General features: G+C 26.8%; 2 protein-coding genes across 2 annotated transcripts; one reads left to right on the top strand and one right to left on the bottom strand.

Annotated features, from left to right (window-relative positions):
- The first annotated feature begins 2,023 nt into the window (after window positions 1–2,023).
- LOC132926412 (innexin inx2-like) lies at window positions 2,024–3,421 on the top strand. Its single transcript, XM_060990766.1, has one exon. The coding sequence runs from the start codon at window positions 2,173–2,175 to the stop codon at window positions 3,253–3,255; it is 1,083 nt and encodes a 360-aa protein (XP_060846749.1). The 5' UTR covers window positions 2,024–2,172; the 3' UTR covers window positions 3,256–3,421.
- Window positions 3,422–14,468: 11,047 nt separating this feature from the next.
- Window positions 14,469–18,083, bottom strand: LOC132925645 (uncharacterized). Its single transcript, XM_060990019.1, has 5 exons — window positions 17,932–18,083; window positions 17,691–17,844; window positions 17,369–17,501; window positions 17,035–17,207; window positions 14,469–16,172 (listed from the first exon to the last, which is right to left on the bottom strand). The coding sequence occupies exons 1-5, from the start codon at window positions 18,081–18,083 to the stop codon at window positions 14,469–14,471; spliced, it is 2,316 nt and encodes a 771-aa protein (XP_060846002.1).
- Between the last annotated feature and the right edge of the window lie 1,795 nt (window positions 18,084–19,878).

Raw genomic sequence — 19,878 nt, forward strand, 5'->3', positions numbered from 1 at the left:
TATTATAAACCAAAAAATATTGATTTATAATATCCCGATATATTCTATTTAAACTATAATATAATGTATAATATGTGTATTTTAATTATGATATATTATTTTAAATTTGATAGATAAGCTGTTTATATATTTTATATATTATGTATTATAATCATGAGTAAATGTCTATAACAAAATAGCAGTAACACGATTTTGCATTTATTCGTTGCGCATGTCGATATATTATTTCGAGTTTCTACAACTTCATTATTACAACTATAATTTAATCGAACTAAACCACTTTACAGGTATTTAACTTTTTACATGTATTTATCAGCTATATAAATAATTATGACAATTATTGAATATTCAAGAATTTGATAGAGAAAGTTATTTTAATTTTTTTTTATATTCGGTAATATTATATACTCGATATGTTGATGCGCAATTCGTAAATGTTGTACCTTGTACTTTGTACGATTATTTATTGTAGGTAAACAGACAATACGCGCAAACGATGTTGATATTTGGCACAGCCACGCAGGTCGATGATGAACAATCGATACAGGACGAAACTCTTTTGCGCACAACGTTAGCACTGCGTAAACAATACGTATATATTTTGAATTTATAAATTTAGACTTGCCTAAAATAATTGACTTATCTATACAAATTATCGGTAAAAATTACCAGCAATATAAGTTGATCTTTTATAATAGAGTATTTTACCTATATTTAAAATGACCATATGTATCAAACATATAGATATAAGTATAGCTAAGTTTATAGTTTCAAACTTTTAAACAGTTGTTAGCCAGCATGCGGTACTAAAACTGTTGAATATGAATATCCAAGTTTGAAATGCGTCGAGGGAAAAGTGTATAAATGTAGATAGTTATAAACTTAGAGAATATCGAAATTTAAAATCTGTTGATACAAATTTTAGGTGAACAAATAAAAATGTTCTGCGAGTGTTGTATAGTCAATAAATCAAAGCAATTTAAAAAAACGATTAAGCTAATAATAATTATATTGTAACGTATTATTTACAAAGGTAATAATTTTTGATTTGATATTGATTATTGATGATGAAAATCTATTTATATTTACATGTAAAAAAAATATATATTTGTTACAAAATGCAGAACACGCTGTGCCCAATCGAATCATAAAAAAGTAAATATGCGCAAACAAGTTGTGCTTTTGTGCGTAAGCGTGTCGTAAAAAAGTTGAATGTGCGAGAACGATTCGTTTCCGTATGTCCCATCTGTGTTACCCGGTTGTTTAAATTTATTGATAAATAGTGTTGGGCTAACTTTATTATTTTTGCATTTACGTAATTTTATTAAAAGCTATTTAAAATATAATTAAATATTAGATTTTGTTCGTATTAGTTGTACAACAATATACATAAAATAACATATATCAATAAGTTGTTTTATAAGATATCTAGTTAATGCTACTACCATCGATAGTGGGAACCGCTAACCAATACTATATAATTTAAGCCTATAAACATACATTTGTCGTAAATACTAGTTTACTGATAATAACTTTTCGTATAAACAATGTAATAGTTTTAATTTAAATATAACCGCAGAGGGCTGCAACGTTATATTTTCATTATAATATATTAACAAATAATAAATAATTTACAATGATCTACTATTAATTTAGCAATTGTTCAAATTTTATTTATTATTAATTTTAATGTATACAAATTTTCTTTCATTTTCACTAAACACTGCTCCGTTATACGATATAAATTATGTATCATATTCGATACTTGCCATACGATATCTAATGATTCATGGTATTATAACTTTTAGATATAAAATACAAAAAGGAATACAGAAGATAAATAATAATTGTGGTCATGGTGATAATATTATTCCCTTCCTAATGTGGCATTTGATCGACTCCAGGTCCCCTCCCGAAACGTTGCCCAACACTTGCGGTTTCGTTGAATACGGCCGATCCCTCTTCAATAGCACAATCGCTGTACCCGCGCACACGTACGAGCTACATCGAAACACGACGTCGACGTATCACTGTCACGATCACATTTTTTTTTTTTGACGCGCATCGTGTATATTTATATTATATAATATTTACTCGATATCGGGTGGCCAGTATTTTCGGTTGTTTTCTCATAAAATTTCTCGACCATCATTATCGGCAGCCAGCATCACTATGATCAACGTTTTCGGTGCCGTGAAAGATCTGCTGAAGTTGGACGCCGTGTGCATCGACAACAACGTGTTCCGGCTGCACTACAAAGCGACCGTCGTCATGCTCGTCACGTTCTCGTTGATCGTCACCGCCCGGCAGTACGTCGGTGACCCGATAAACTGCATGGTGGACGGTGTGCCAAATCAAATCATGGATTCGTATTGTTGGATACACTCGACGTTCACCGTGACCAAAAAGATCGGCGGCCGCGTGGGCAAAGACATCATTCAACCTGGCGTCGGGCCCTACCGGGAGGGCGAAGACGTCGTCAAGTACCACAAGTACTACCAGTGGGTGTGTTTCGTTCTGTTCTTCCAAGCCCTGTTCTTCTACGTGCCCAGGTACATATGGAAAATATTGGAGGGCGGCCGCATACGGGTACTGGTCAACGGCCTCGACGACGTAATGATCACCGAAGAGCAAAAGGCCAAAGGCATTAAACTGCTGGTGGACTACTTCGCCGACAACTTGTACGCGCACAACTTCTACGCCGTTCAGTTTTTCGTCTGCGAGCTGTTGAACTTTTTCAACGTCGTCGCCCAAATGCTGTTCCTCCACTACTTTTTCGAAGGCGAGTTCGCGCGGTACGGTCTCGACGTTTTCCGGTTCACCGACTTGGAGCCCGGCGAACGGGTGGATGCCATGTCCCGGATATTTCCCAAAGTCGCCAAGTGCACGTTCGAAAGATACGGGTTTTCCGGTACCATACAAAAGTTCGATGGCTTATGCTTGTTGCCGCTGAACATAGTCAACGAGAAAATCTACGCGTTCCTGTGGTTCTGGTTCTTGTTCATTGCCGTGATCAGTGCTATCAACATGGCGTATCGTACAACTGTCATAATATCATCCCGGTTCCGTTTGGTGTTGTTGAAAATGAAATCTCGCCTATGTCGTCAGGATGAACTATCCACAATAGTCGAACATTTCCAGGTGGGCGATTGGTTTGTTTTATACCAGATAGGTAACAACTGCAAACCCAGGATATTCAGGGAACTTGTATCAAATTTGGCTACCTTGCAATTTAACGACAATGAGGACGTTTAAATTCAATTTGGTAATAATTTAATAATTTAATTGATATCAATATATATTTTCAGTATGTATAGCTATTTTTAAAATTGCCTCAATATAATGTATAATGTATATCGATAAGAAAAAAAAATCTCATTAACTATTCCTAAAAAATTATATTGTATCTATTTTCTATATGTACCTACTACTAACACTTACAATTAATTATGTTATATTTCATATTATTTGTATTTGTATTGTAATATTTGTTGTGTACAAATTAAAAAATATTATATTGAAAATTATTTTTATGTATGTGTATGTATGTATTTTCTATCTATAATAAAATAAACCGTTCGGTTTTATAAGTTATTTTATATTATTATTTATATGAGTAAATATGGTATACACATAAATTATGATAGTAACTAGGATTTAATAATAACACGGTGAAACATATAATGTACGTTTTATGTCTTCTTTTACAAGAATAAGAACCAATTATATTTTATATTATCGTTGGTCACGTTTGTTTCTGCGAAAACTGGGATAACTGATAAGTGATAACTATAGATAAATATCCAAAATAATTATGTAATAAATATAATATTATATATATATATAGTTAAAAATTAATAATTATTATAATCGTTATTATGCACAAGGCATGGCAGTTTATTTGGAAAGGCACACAGGCCACAAATAAATGTAAATAGGTATATATATATATATAGTGGCGTAGACACCCTATATATATAACAATTTATAAATATTATTATTATTATTATTAACTAATTAATAATTTTTTTATTTTATTTTATTTTATTCTAACTAAACAGTGGACAAGTGGATATCGTTCTGCTATACGTCATGATGTATGTCGTATGTGTAACTGTGTAAAAGAGTCACTGTAATGATTGTGATGAATTTGAATTAAATAAAAGGTATAATATTAACATAATATATTAATATTGCATACAAAAAAGATGTTCATCAAAGACGGTCTGTCAGCCTATATTAATAAGTATATTTTATTTTTTATATTTTGTAATAATATTATACTAAATTATATTACTATTAATCATATTATGGTAATCAATAGGTTAAATTGATTTTTACTAAAAACATCGAAATTATTACATTACATCATTATTAGTATTAAATTATTATAATAGAATTTTATATTTATATCGTAGACGTCATAATTGTTATTAACTTTTGAGTCAATGACAATTTACCGTAAAACACAATTTTAGGCTCGTGGTATAAATAAGCAATAGCATAAAATTAATCTATATGTTTTTAAAAAGTCATTATGTGTATAAAATAAAATAATAAATAGTAAAAAAAATAATTAATATAATATAATATAGATGTTTTGACTTTTGAATTCCCACAAAAAATATTATTCAAAAAAAAAATTTAATTTTCAAGTTTTTTGACCGAGTAAAAATTGTATTTATCGACATTAATAAATAATTTAGATTAATATATTTACAAAAATTTCAAATGTTTATAAATAACAACAAAAAAATCAAAATAATTTTTTTTATAAAAAATTCATACGATGTATAGAAAATGTTAATATAAATATTTGGGAAAAATTGGAAGTATATTACGTAAGGTTATTTATTTTTTTATTTGATTTTGAATTATAATAAAATTAAAAATTTTAATGTTTTTTTTATGTTTTTTATTTTTATTTAATTTTTTTGTTTTACTTAATTATTAAAAAAAGTACTAAGATATTTCTATTGTTGACTCCTCACAGTAGTAAGTACCAATTAGAATCGCATTCATATCAGAAAATATATTTTTGCATTTTTCTACAATAAAAAGTATAGCCACGCAAAAAAACCACATATAAAATAAATACACTCGTCGGTGCCACTCGAAATCTAAAACAATAATTTCTAGTTATTTTGTATATTTTGTTTCAATTATTTAGGTACTTCTCGCTCTATTGTTTTCTGGTAGACGGTAATTAATCAATATAAATTTAAAATCTAATAAAATCTGATCACATTATACATTATACAAACATATTGTTTTAAATATTTTTAATGGAAAATTAATATTATTGAATAATATTTAACTCGTTTATGTTGGGCGTACCTCTGCAGAGGCGGTCTTTACGATTGGTGTTCGAGAGTCAGCAATCCGCCTAGTGTATAATCAGATTTTAATACGCCCGCTCAGAACGACACAATATGCAAATACACAATTGCAGCAATCATTGTTTTATGCGCACGTGCGAATTTTTAACATAAAAAAATATTATAAGCTCTTCCTGTAGTAAAACCTTACAACGTTACATAGGCACAACTAAGATACAAATTCTGGATTGGGACTACAGCCCCAAAAAAATTTATTCGCTTCAATTTGAAATGTAATATTATATTATAATTTTAAAATCAAAAAATAAATAAAAATAATTATTATAAAATATTTTATTTATTTATCTATTAATATTCTGTATTTGTCATTTTTTAAACTTATTATACATAATACATTTGAAATGTAACATTTCCAATATGTATGTCATTATTATATTTATATTATTCAACATAATATCCCTCTCGTTATTTATAACGGCCAGGTTTGAAAACCGATCTTGCACCATTGATGTTCTCAATTAATATTTAATGCGTCGCATACAACTATACAAGATAATAGGATTGTTTGCATGTTGCAGAACTTATCGGTGTGGTTAGAGCATTATAGAGCTGTTACAGTACAGTACTTGTAACAGTTTGTATATGTTTTGAAATAAGTCCTTCTTTATATTTGTTTTGATAGACGATAGTGTCTAATTGAAAGTAGTTTTTTAAATTTAATGTAGAGTTTTAACAATGAGCATCTTTGCCTTTAAATCATCATGATTTACATTTAAAATTAACTAAAAACCAAAAAATGTTGAATTAATATGAATTTTTATGAATTAAGTAAATATTCACTGTTTCTTAAATTCATTCTGAGAAAACAATCTAGAGAAGTGGTTAATAATAAGGTTTTACTTGAAAACCGGCTTTTAAGATTAATTAATGTGTGATTAATTATTGTGGCAATAATTCCTGTTATCATTAATAACTTTACAGCAATATTTCCCCAAATAAAATTAAAAAGACATTAGACAAAAAAACTGGAAGGACTTCGTTCCGCCAGCCCCTCTCCGTTAGTTATGCCTATATGCAACGTTAGTTTACCGTTTTGAAAGTTTTGTTATAATATGACAATATAAGTAAGAATTAAATTCAAGGCCCCCTCCATGAAGAGTTCATACCACGAACATACAGAATTCTATTATATTAATTTAAAGAAATATTTATAATTTAATCATTTTATCTGTATGTAAGTAGTTAAATAAATTTAAAACAGTAAATTAAAATATATATTTTATACACTTGGATTTTAGGCGTAAATTTAATAAATATTGTATAAAAATTAAAAAATTAAATAAATTTAAAATGAATGTGATACCTACTTTTATTTATTGGTTTATTTGTTCGTTTATTGTAAATAATAATATAGTAAACCATCTCTAAATTATTATACTTTAACCATCGATGTACAAAATAGCTCAGCCCGTATATATTATAAAATAAATAAGCACGAGTGATAGATATGATACTTATATTGTATACATGTATATATGTAATATTTAAAAATATTTAAGACAAATATTTGTAGATTTGTAGTTTGTACTATGTACCTACATTTAAACGAATGCCTCGCGAAATTTTGCTTTGAATCCGTCCAAGGTCAACGGTCAACGGTCAACGTTGTAAGTATAACGTTTTACTCGTATAATTTGAGTAAAATGTTTAAATGTTTACAATATGATATTAAATGGATGCGAAAATAAACCGTGAGATGTTTTCATTAGCATATCCATTTTAATTATTTTATAAGTACCTATAGATATAAATTGAGAACAATATTATTATATGTCAGTCTCGTGATTACTTCAGTACTCCACCAAGGTTTTACTAAGATTTTTCAAACATATACAATAGTACACTAGTGCAAATATACATAATACACACACAATAAGTTTCGAAGAGGCGTATACATGGCTGGTATATTCACACTAAGATGAAGGAAAAACGATGCACACGAATTGCGTACCAAAAAAGGTAGACAAAACTTTTTGAATAAATTGCGTTCCGGATGCAATTCGTGTTATCTTTTCACTTAACGTTTTTTTTTTTTTTAGATTTATAGTGGTTTTTAATTTTGATATTTTTAAAATTTTTAAAAAATAACAATAATTATATATTTATCATTAACATAATATTATTATATGAAAACTTGTTTTTAGTAATTTTTGCTTTTAGGCCGTAATAATAACGACGTATTCGACGCGTTTGGAACGCTGTGTATTCCGCGGCGTTTTCAATCGAATTAAAAATAAACCAATGTATTTTAGTTCGACTGACAACGCCGTGTACTCGTATAGCTCCGGCCTTATAAATATTTTCGATAAAAATATTGGTGGAGAAAAATACAAGAACTAGGTTTGCCTTCAGACTATATCCTAAATAATGAATAGGCGAGTACTTAGAAATGACGTTTGAATTATACTTCTTAGAACCAGAGTTTGATAACTATTTAGTAATTAGTAGATACATACATAAATAAAAATTCTATATTTCCTCCGGAATTATGGGCAGAAAAATGTTCTCACTCACGAAGAACAACTAACTAAGTAATGTGATTGATTATGATTTATAATTTATATTTTTATAAATGTATAACATTATTATATTTTTATAATACAATTTCAATTTATTTATATAACCTGGGATATCTTTATTAATTATTACGGCAATATCACTTTGGGAACTACTTACAATAAGCCCGGGACGCAATTCGTTCAAAAAGGTTCGTTTACCTATTTTGGTACGCTGCAATTCGGGGTCTAGGACTTTTCGGCGCTGCCATTTCGGCGCTGCCGTTTTGACGCTGCCGTATCGGCGATAGATATTTTCGGCGCTACCGTTTCGGCGACGCCGATTCGGCGAAAATGACAAAATTCATGTTATAATGAGAATTTCTTTTAATACAATATTATGTGTAATTAAAAAAAATATTAAGTTATTTTAATAAGTACTTTTATTAAGTACTAAATTTATAAAATTCAAGTTCAACGACATTCATGACAATAAAAATAGTATAATAATAGTATATAGTAATAATTAGAATTGGGATTTTAGTACAAAATAATACACATATAACTTATAGTCAGTTATTTAGATATAAAATAATATAGATTAAAAAACTATATACATTTGTAAAAAAAAAGCGCATCATCAAGATCTGATATAGGAACGAAAGCTAATGCGATAATACTTTTTACGTGTATGCAAAATTCTGGTTCATTTTTATAACGAGATATTAAATGTAGCTCACCTAATTTAGATCGAAAGTTTTGATATAAGTGAAAATAACATCCAAATATTTGTACATTTGGGAATGCATCTTTTATAGTTGTAAAAGCAGCAATTTCGAAATCACAAGAAATTGAGTCTAGATTTAAATTTGGTTCAAGCGTTTTTAACATATTTAATAATTTTTCATTAACACTAGCCTTTTTGCTTGGAAGTAGTGGAAGTAGTAAATTATTGCCGTTATATACCTATTTACTATCCTTTATTATTATTTATATTATTATCACACCATACATACATACATAGGTACAAGTTATCTTCGATAACAATTTTATCATAGCTAGTAGTAATAGTAGCCAATTAGTACGTCCAGAACTAAACAACTAATAAATACAAAAGTAACAATACTATAAAAATAAAATATAAAATATAAAATTTTTTTTCCAATTTTTTAGTTATTATAATAAATATAATTTAAATGCAATTTTATAGTGCATTTTTTATTTTTTTATTCTTATACTTTATTTTCATTATAACATGTATTTTGTCATTATCGCCGAATCGGCGTCGCCGAAACGGCAGCGTCAAAAATATCTATCGCCGATACGGCAGCGTCGAAACGGCAGCGCCGAAAAGTCCCATTCCCTGCAATTCGTGTGTACCCGAAGGAAGATATATACCTATATATAATATAGGTAACTGAACTGCCCGACGCGTAATTCTCGGGAAAACGATATTTTGGAATAAACGGTTCGGCTAAATAACAATTAATATAAATTACAATTGTGACGCGTAACCATTTTGGAAAAAAAATAAAGTTGAGATTTTAAATATATAATATTAAATTTAGATGATTAAAAAAAAAACGAATAAAACAAAGATGTGTATATATTATATTAACTGTAATGTATTTTTAATAAACATCATAGTAATTGTATGTCATATAAATCTGCAGATAATCAGATATAACATATTTAATAACTGATTTTTGACACTATAGAGTGCTTAAATTGTTATTTCAATTCACAATAAAGGTTCAAATTGTTAAATGGGTACTCATTTTCGAATATAAACGTCGGTTCATCATTGTCTGGTATTTACCTTCGAATATCCGTTGATATAAATAGATTCCATGTGTCAGGCGAATATCGAAATTTTCTCCTACCAACATGCAAATTTTTCTTTCCCTATATAATTTTTTCAAGCTACTTAAATAATAGGCTTATTTAGAAGTATGCATGTCTTATTATCAGATACAGTAAATATATTATATCTATATAATACTCTTATCAATTGTTTAAATTACATAATATAGCTATATACCTATTACAATTTATAACACATGACACATGTATATTTTGTAGTTATAGATTTAAAATACTTCAATGCAGTAGTAAATATTTTAATTTTTGGTATAGCAGATAAGTATTTACTAAAATACAAGCTAAGACAGTTAAAGGGGAAGACAAGTAAATAAATAATTGCGAACACACGGAGGACATATAAATTATTTATTGCAATATAATTAATTCAATAACGGATTGTCAGAACACTCACAACTTATAACATGTATCGCGATTAAAACAAATAATTATTTAAGTTTAATACCAGCCCATTCGACTAACAATATTGTTACCCAACATTTCCTGTAGGTATTTTTATAAATTCGTATTTACTTGTTTTAATACTTCATTAAAAAGTTTCTAGTAAAATAACGATTACTGCTATGACAATCTCCAGATAATACCTAGTATATTAATATGCAGAAATAAAAATTAATATTTTGGTATAATATAAAAATCACGAGTCACTATATTTTATGACTAATACGGCGAATGAATAGTCATTTAAACGATATCAATATCATTTTATTCCTCATTATTTGATTTCCAAATATCGTCAATTCTAATATATTATAATATACTTATATACATATAGATAAATAGATAAAATGTCTGCATGGTAATATAATCTTAAATTGTATCAATAACTAATAAGCTTTTTATAAACTATTTTCATGTTCTGTAAAGATTTATGTTGTTTTTATCGAAATAGTTTATGGTATTATAAGTTAAGATTAAATTAACTATAAAATGTACTTTTGCTGTCTACGTGACTACGTTATAAAATAATAAAATATAATAATTTGTTTAGATTAGTGATGAGTCACTATTCAAATCATTGGTATCATTGATAAATTAGTCAAATATATATCGTGAAGTTAAAGTCATTGTTTGATTATAAACAATCTAAAATAATTGACAATGTGAAACTCTAATGAAAATTAAATATTAATATAAAATAATAACGAGTAAAAAATTTTTATATTTATTTTCATAATATTCAAAATCCCATCTCACATAAAAATCACGCAGCTAAAATTAATGTTTGTAATTTATGTGCTAAAAATCTATTCAACCAAATTTGACAAAAATTTCTATTCCTATTTTTTTTTATTATTATTATTCAATTTATTGCTCAATTTATGACTATGAATTTATTATGATACTATTATCATACCATAATCCAGCGCCGCAGTCGTGGCGCGAGCTAAGTAAAAAAAATATAGCGGTGGCACGACAGTGTATATTATCTCAAAGCAGGATCGGCCCATTTAAACAGAGTAAATTTTGGTGTTTTTTTTAACCAGACCTAACTAATTATCTACTGACTCAATTGGAAGCGGGTCGTGTGTTCGAATGTCATATGTTCGAATGACGATCGTTAAAAAAGTTATTTGTTCGAATAGTTATGTAATCGAAATATTATTTGTTCGAATAGATATATTATGTTCGAAAATTCGTATGAATGAAAAATATTTTTTAAAATTAAAAAACTATCTAATATTTTGGCAGAAATTAAAGAAACATTTTGAATGCATATCAAATGGGTAAACTTCATTAATTGCGTATATTGTGGCTATTTCAATATCGGTAATAATTTCAAGATCCGTGTTTTCCGTTACACCAATGTTATTTTCATCGCAATATTAATTAATTAGGTTAAAAATTTCACTGTATATTGATTGACTTTTTCCGACTAGTAGACAATGCACTAACGGAACGTATTTTTCTTCACTACCACGTTTAATAGATGCGTGTTATATACAATAAAGTTGTTGAAAATTATTTGTTATATCTGTTGTCTCCGTCTTACACACATACGACATAGTAAATTTTGATAATAGAGTGAATTGACCTATTATTAAACTTTTAGGTAAGAACATTATCCGCGTTGGTTGCTAATCGGATATATTGTAAAAATCTACGTTTAAAAATAAAATAATAATATTTAATATATTATTTCATTCTTACGACTATTCGAACAAATAATTTTTCTAACACTTGTCATTCGAACACATGATATACGAAGATACGTCCACCACGCCCACCCGAATCAACTAACACCTAATAAATTGTAAAAATCAGAAAGATTGTGCAGATGATCCTTTTGCAAAAATCATAAAAATTGTACTGTTAGAAATTAAATTATTGATAGAAACGTGCAACATTTTTAATGAGAAATTGTAACGAAATCTGGAATTACGGCGGCCGCATCTCGCGGTTGTCGTTCAGACTGGTTCCCACATTTCATTACGACGCATTTCATTATTGTTATCTCACATTCAGGTATTTATTATTTGTTTGATTGTTTAATTTTGTTGTCGACTATTGTAGTTGCGTTGGGCGTTGTTGATGTATGTAAAAAAATATATATGATAATAATATTATTATTATTATAATATTTATATAATAAACCTAGAAATGAAAAATTAAAACAAAAAATATTGATGTAAAAATTTGGTGATATCACAACAAAAACACTTCGTCAAACTACGTGTAAAAAACGGCTAAGTAAAAAAAAAAACAGTTCTTTAAGCACTATAAAAATGCGATATCATAAATAAATGCGATGTAAATTGATTTAAACTACACTTGTTTTGTTTCAATAATTTATTTACTTAGCGAGAATTGAGAAATTGTATACTTTATTACTTTGTATGAAATGGAGTACACGTAATCACGCAAACGCAATAAACAAAAGGCATAATAAAAAGTTCATAATAATTTAAAATATTAAAATGGACAAGGACAATTATAGTGATTCTACTTGAAATAATTTCTCGCCGAGTAAATAAATTATAAAAACTAAATAAGAGTACTTGAACTCAATTTACTTAGCATTTATTTATGATATCAAATCTGTATAGTGGTTAAAGAACTGTTTTTATTTTTTACTTAGCCGTTTTTACACGTAGTTTGATGAAGTGTTTTTGTTGTGATATTATTTCATAAAATAACTATTTGATATTATAATAACATATATTAATATTATAGTTATAACTTATACGTATCAAATTTAAAATAACTATTATTTTTATTTTATGTTTTTACGCAATGCGGCAATTTTATGAATTACAATATTATGTGATCAGTAATCAAGTTTAATGATATAATACAAAATACATACCTACTATGATTTTATTTAAACTTACTAAAAAAGTTAATTTTATTACTACCGAAACTAGGTAGGGAAGGGGTTAAGGGGGCCAAAACATGGTTTCGCCAAGTTTGCCAATACTTCTAGCGCCGGCCCTGCTTACAACTAGGAAACGTTATCGCAGTTGTCAGTAAGACGGTCCGCGCAAGAAAGCGAGAGTGCGAGACCGGACCTATTTGTCTTCCCGTCCGCATATAAGCATTCCGTACATGAGCTCAGCACCTGTATTAAAATCATGCTCTACGATTGGTTTATTTTAAAATACCGCCAAATAGTCAATAATATTATTATCATACCTACTCTAATCATATTCTAATAGATTGACTTTATATATATATATATATAATACCTAACAATATAATCAATTTAAACTCATTTATTTATTTTTAAACATAAATATGCATCACAGATTTTTAATCTTACTAAGAGTTACCTATATATTATAAAGAGTAATAGTAGATATTAATTATGTAGGTTTTAATCCTAGAAATAGTATAAATATGCCATATGGTATACGAGTGTTTACCTATTACCACCAATAATATTTGCCATTTTTTATGTTTGTTTTACATTCATCTTAATTAAAATATATTAGAAACCAGTGAATTGATAAGTATAATTATTAATTAATTATTTCATACTCTATATATATTTTAAAATAGGTCCTAGTCACCTAATAATTATTTAAATTTTAACTTGGTTATATAAATTATTAAATTAACATTATTATTAGGCATAAGTGAACATGGAAGTAATGCAAATCTAATACTAATCAATAGTTTAAAAATCACAATACTGCATTATAAATTATAATAATTTTGTTTAAAACAACGCAGATCACCTTTTAATAATTGATAGAAGGAAAAATACACATATCTATTTAGGTATATCAAGTCTACTAACTACAAACAAATTATAATAATACACTTTTGTTTAATTTTTAGAAAAAAGCTAGGTATCAAGTATATTATTTTGTTAGGATACTACATTAAAATAAAGTAACCTACAATTTAATTGGATTCAAATGTTTATGCTTTATAAAATTAAATAGATAATTTATACTTAAACTTTGTGTAATACCTATATTAAAATAGTTAAGTAAAATATATAAAAATAGGTAGGTACCTATTATTATAAAGAGTAATAGTAGGTATAATATATAATATTATATATATATACATATTATTTAAATATTCTTACTTAAGATTTATTAAAACCAGTAAAATATGAAAGATAAATAAACAGTTATGAAAATTTTTAATATAAGTAATAAGAATTTTAAACATATTATTGACAAGTGTAACTATAAACTTAGGTAATTACTAGTTGTTAATTAAAATTTAACCAATTATATCTTTAATGATTAGTCCCATGTGATTTAGCGTTAGGTATATTTAAGTTGACATTCTCTTGAAGATTTCTTTTTCTTTTTACTATCTTTTTCTTTTTTATACTGTTTACTGGTCTTCCAACTGGTAATCTTTGACTTCCTCTAGTGATACCAGGTTTTCTTCTACTTAATGTTGTAGGTTGAACTCTAATTGAAGCACGACTTCTGTGTCTTAAAGAAATAGAACTTCCAGCAGTTGCCAAAAAACTATCCCAACCAGTTGCAGTTTTAACATTTTCCAACCTTTGAATACATTTAGAAAGAATAGGTAATGATGTAGATTGATATTTTGAAAAATTATTAGAAATTAAGCTACAAATCTTTTCTTTATACTTCTTGGCTAAATCTTTATTTTGAATAATTTCTGAACTGGTGTTAGTATTATTGTTTATGAAATTATTAGTATCATCAGGGAATTCTATTGTATTAGATGTAGATGGCAAACAATTAAATGTAATCTCTGAAGTTGCACTAAAATTGTGTGTAATATCAGGTACTAATGGTAAATAAAATTCTTTTTCTTGTACCACATCACCAAATGCTAACTTTGCTAATAAATACCTAGATTCAGCACTTATAGCAGGTAAATTTGGCATTTTATCTTTATAAAAATTAAAAACTGCTGCTTGATGCTTACAGAATGACCCATATTTTCCTTTAATACATGAACAATATCCAACTGTAGTATTCACTTCATAAAAATCTGACAATCCATGTTCTTTTATTACTTTATATAAATTATCTCCAATTGACTCAATATGATCTTTTGTAATATTAGCTGATCGACTCAGTTGGTCTTCAAATAGTAATCTAGTAGCATCATACCGACCATTGACAAAATTTCTAAGACGCCTAGTGTAGTACTCTTCCATGCTTGTGCATATAAAGTCAACCAGAGCCACTGCATTGTAGGCTTTATTCCGTGAAAGAACAATATCTTTAAAAATTCTTACATTTACCTCACTAAAATTATTTGTATGATGTCCATGCATTGACTCATCTCTAAATGCAATACACCAAAGTTCCTTTCTTTTCCAATAATTATTCATATAGTTTATCCACTGAGGATATTTAGTGACTATATTATTAGTATCATTACCACTCAGAATTCCTGTCACAATTTTGAATGCCATTTTGGCTTCTTCTATGGTTGGAGCCTGTAAACAGGCTTGAAATTTTCCATATAATATTTTTCTATCTTCAGTATCAATATTGTGTTTTTTTTCAAATAACCAACGCCAAACTGATTGACATATATGAAATCTACATAATAGTGACTTAGAATTTGGCCATACGTATTGAAGGGCCTGCCTTTCAGCCTCACTATCGTCTGTTATAAATTGTAATGGATATCCTTGTGAACAAAACGCTAATGGTACTGCCTCTTTTAGTAATTTAAACACGGCAATATAATCATCTAAAGATTGGCCTTTAGTGATCATAACTGCTAAAGGTACTGCACCTATACCACAGGCAGTAAGCATAAATGTAACCGAATGACCTTGTGAATCACATGATGCTGTGCTATCGACAAATGCAATATCTTTAGCAAAATTTAAATTATGTGCACGTTGCATAATGGGAGTTATTATTGTTATCGCAAAGGGATCCTCTTGAAATTTTACTATAATATTATTTTTTTCATATTCATGCATTTTTTCCTCCAATTTCTGTAAACCAAATCATATGATAACTTAATAATGCTTTAATTTAACTGAAATAATATATTTAATTTGCGATTGATCTATTCATTTATATAATACAAACAATTTTGGAATTAATAATATATACCTATGTTATTATTATAAGTATTACAATTTACAAATATCAAAAGTAATGAGCTAATAAACCTAAACTAAATCAAGAACAATAAAATCCAAAATAAGATTATATATCATACCTACTATTACTCATCATAATAATAGTTAGGTACCTAATTATATTTAAAGTATATTTGAATTATATTAATTAATATAAATTAGGTGTATATATATTTTTTAAACATAACACTTTTTATACCATTGATATTTTGGGACATGGGTTAATTTTATTTTTAAATAAAAACCTATTATAATAATTTGTATAACTGTACTTTACAAACTAACAAAAACTAATCAAATAGTGACCAACCCTTTATTAGATGTAATTAGTAAATTACTTGATTTGATTAATAACATTTTACAGTTTAGTAAAGTAGATTAAAAATATTGCTTGAATGAATATAAGTATTTCTCCTTCTATCAGTTCTATCAATTGTTATAATGTGATCATTATTGTTTTAAACATATTATAATGCAGACACACAGTATTATGACTTATAAACAATTGATTAAAATCAATGACCAAACATAAAATATCTAAGGAAAAATCATTCTGCATTAGAATTAGAATTTTAAATTAAAAATAACAATCACACAATTAAAATTTAACATATTAAAATAAAATGAAGAGAGTTTGAATTTTTTTCAATTCAAAATAAATAATTTTATATTATATTTCTTTTACTAAAAATTGCTATGAAAATTAATATACCTTATTAACTCCGATTCCACTATGTGGACCTAGATTTAATTTTTTCCACTCATCATACCAATATCTAACAGTTCTATACTTAGGATTAATATGAGCATTTGCGAGTTCAGTTGAATTTATTCCATGTTTCAGTTCAATATTTTCTTCATGAATCCTAATGGATTCACTTATGCCTAATAATAATGTAATTAACAAGGTATTATTATTTTTTAATAGGTAGAATCCTAAAGTAATAATTAAATTCTAAATCCTAAATTAAAATAATTAACTATATGAAATACAATTCTAAAGTTATTAATAGTACCAATAATAATTTTAAAAAACAATAACTAACCAAGACCACTGTTAAAGTACTCTTCAAATTTGATATTTACATCTTTTGTTGGTCTTAAATAAGATAATGCCTCTCCAGAAACAACTGTATGGTTATGATCATTTTGAATTGAAATAACCGCTGGTAGTCCATCCTAAAATGTTGTATTTTAACAATCTAAGATAAATGAGTTTGGATTTTGGATGAAATTTAACTAGGTATAATAATATATTATATATATTATATTATATTATATTGTACCAAATATTATGTATCTATTTTAAAATATTACACAAGTTACAAATTAACAATGCATTATATATTTATATGTAATAATATTTACCTTAACATACACATCTTTTTTTTTTGTATCCTTAGTAGAAAGTTTAATTAAAATTTCAATTTTTGCCTGGCAATCACTATTTTTTGATTTTCCTTTATTATTTTCTTTTGGTGTTTTTTTATGAAAGGAACTATGATGACATTTAAATATTTTCCTACGTTCATATAAAAATATTATATAATATTAATGTAGACATCATTATCATTATCACATTGCTATAATTTAATAAATAGTTACTTACCGACAAACAAATCTAGTTGACACTTTACTACTTACTACACACCAACTAGTATTTGTTTTCAAACTGAATGATTTAATATATTCATTTATATCAAATTCATTTACTAAATTGCCACGAAATGTACCTGGTTTAATTTCTATCAAATCAAACATATTTGTAATTTACAGAAATCTAGAATTATAATACAACTTTTAATTATAATATAGAACTTTTTCAATAGTTAAAAATGATAAGAGATTCAAAAGTTCTATGATAATAATATTTATATTGTAATTATTGTATTTAAATATATTATAAAACAATACACAGTATGCACCATGATAACATTAATACTATTATAGTATTATACTGATTAATTACAATTAACAATTAGTAGTTAGATTTTAGATTAAATGTTTAATTACATTGTCAACAATAGGTAGTAATTGTAAAAAGTAATAACTATCTATTTTACAATATTACTTGAATAAACAGTGTACTTTCCTATAAATATTATAGATATAACATTTTAATTTTTGCCTGACAATCACTATTTTGTTTTCCTTTATTATTTTTATTTTTATAAATTTACTCCATATTTCAGCTCTATTTGTTCATACCCATAACAGTTCTATACTTACTACTTAGGATTAATATGTGTAGTTATCATAACTGTTTATTTATCTTTCATATTTTACTGGTTTTAATAAATCTTAAGTAAGAATATTTAAATAATATGTATATATATATAATATTATATATTATACCTACTATTACTCTTTATAATAATAGGTACCTACCTATTTTTATATATTTTACTTAACTATTTTAATATAGGTATTACACAAAGTTTAAGTATAAATTATCTATTTAATTTTATAAAGCATAAACATTTGAATCCAATTAAATTGTAGGTTACTTTATTTTAATGTAGTATCCTAACAAAATAATATACTTGATACCTAGCTTTTTTCTAAAAATTAAACAAAAGTGTATTATTATAATTTGTTTGTAGTTAGTAGACTTGATATACCTAAATAGATATGTGTATTTTTCCTTCTATCAATTATTAAAAGGTGATCTGCGTTGTTTTAAACAAAATTATTATAATTTATAATGCAGTATTGTGATTTTTAAACTATTGATTAGTATTAGATTTGCATTACTTCCATGTTCACTTATGCCTAATAATAATGTTAATTTAATAATTTATATAACCAAGTTAAAATTTAAATAATTATTAGGTGACTAGGACCTATTTTAAAATATATATAGAGTATGAAATAATTAATTAATAATTATACTTATCAATTCACTGGTTTCTAATATATTTTAATTAAGATGAATGTAAAACAAACATAAAAAATGGCAAATATTATTGGTGGTAATAGGTAAACACTCGTATACCATATGGCATATTTATACTATTTCTAGGATTAAAACCTACATAATTAATATCTACTATTACTCTTTATAATATATAGGTAACTCTTAGTAAGATTAAAAATCTGTGATGCATATTTATGTTTAAAAATAAATAAATGAGTTTAAATTGATTATATTGTTAGGTATTATATATATATATATATAAAGTCAATCTATTAGAATATGATTAGAGTAGGTATGATAATAATATTATTGACTATTTGGCGGTATTTTAAAATAAACCAATCGTAGAGCATGATTTTAATACAGGTGCTGAGCTCATGTACGGAATGCTTATATGCTTCCCGTCCCATCATGTGCCATTGTGGCGCGGGGTGAGAGTCGACGGTGTCGCGTCGTCGTTGACCTTGGTGGCGGTTGGTAAGGCGCAGACCGGTCGCTGCGTTACCTGAATTTTGTACCGGCGACGGTCGCGTAACGTGTTAATATTGGGGCGCAGCACGTTTGGGTGCATAGTATAATTTTTACCTGTAAATGTAGAAAACATTTGAGTATATACGATAATCGCCGATCGAAAAAAAT

This window comes from Rhopalosiphum padi, chromosome 3 (genome assembly GCF_020882245.1).
Source record: "Rhopalosiphum padi isolate XX-2018 chromosome 3, ASM2088224v1, whole genome shotgun sequence".
NCBI classification, from domain to species: Eukaryota; Metazoa; Arthropoda; class Insecta; order Hemiptera; family Aphididae; genus Rhopalosiphum; species Rhopalosiphum padi.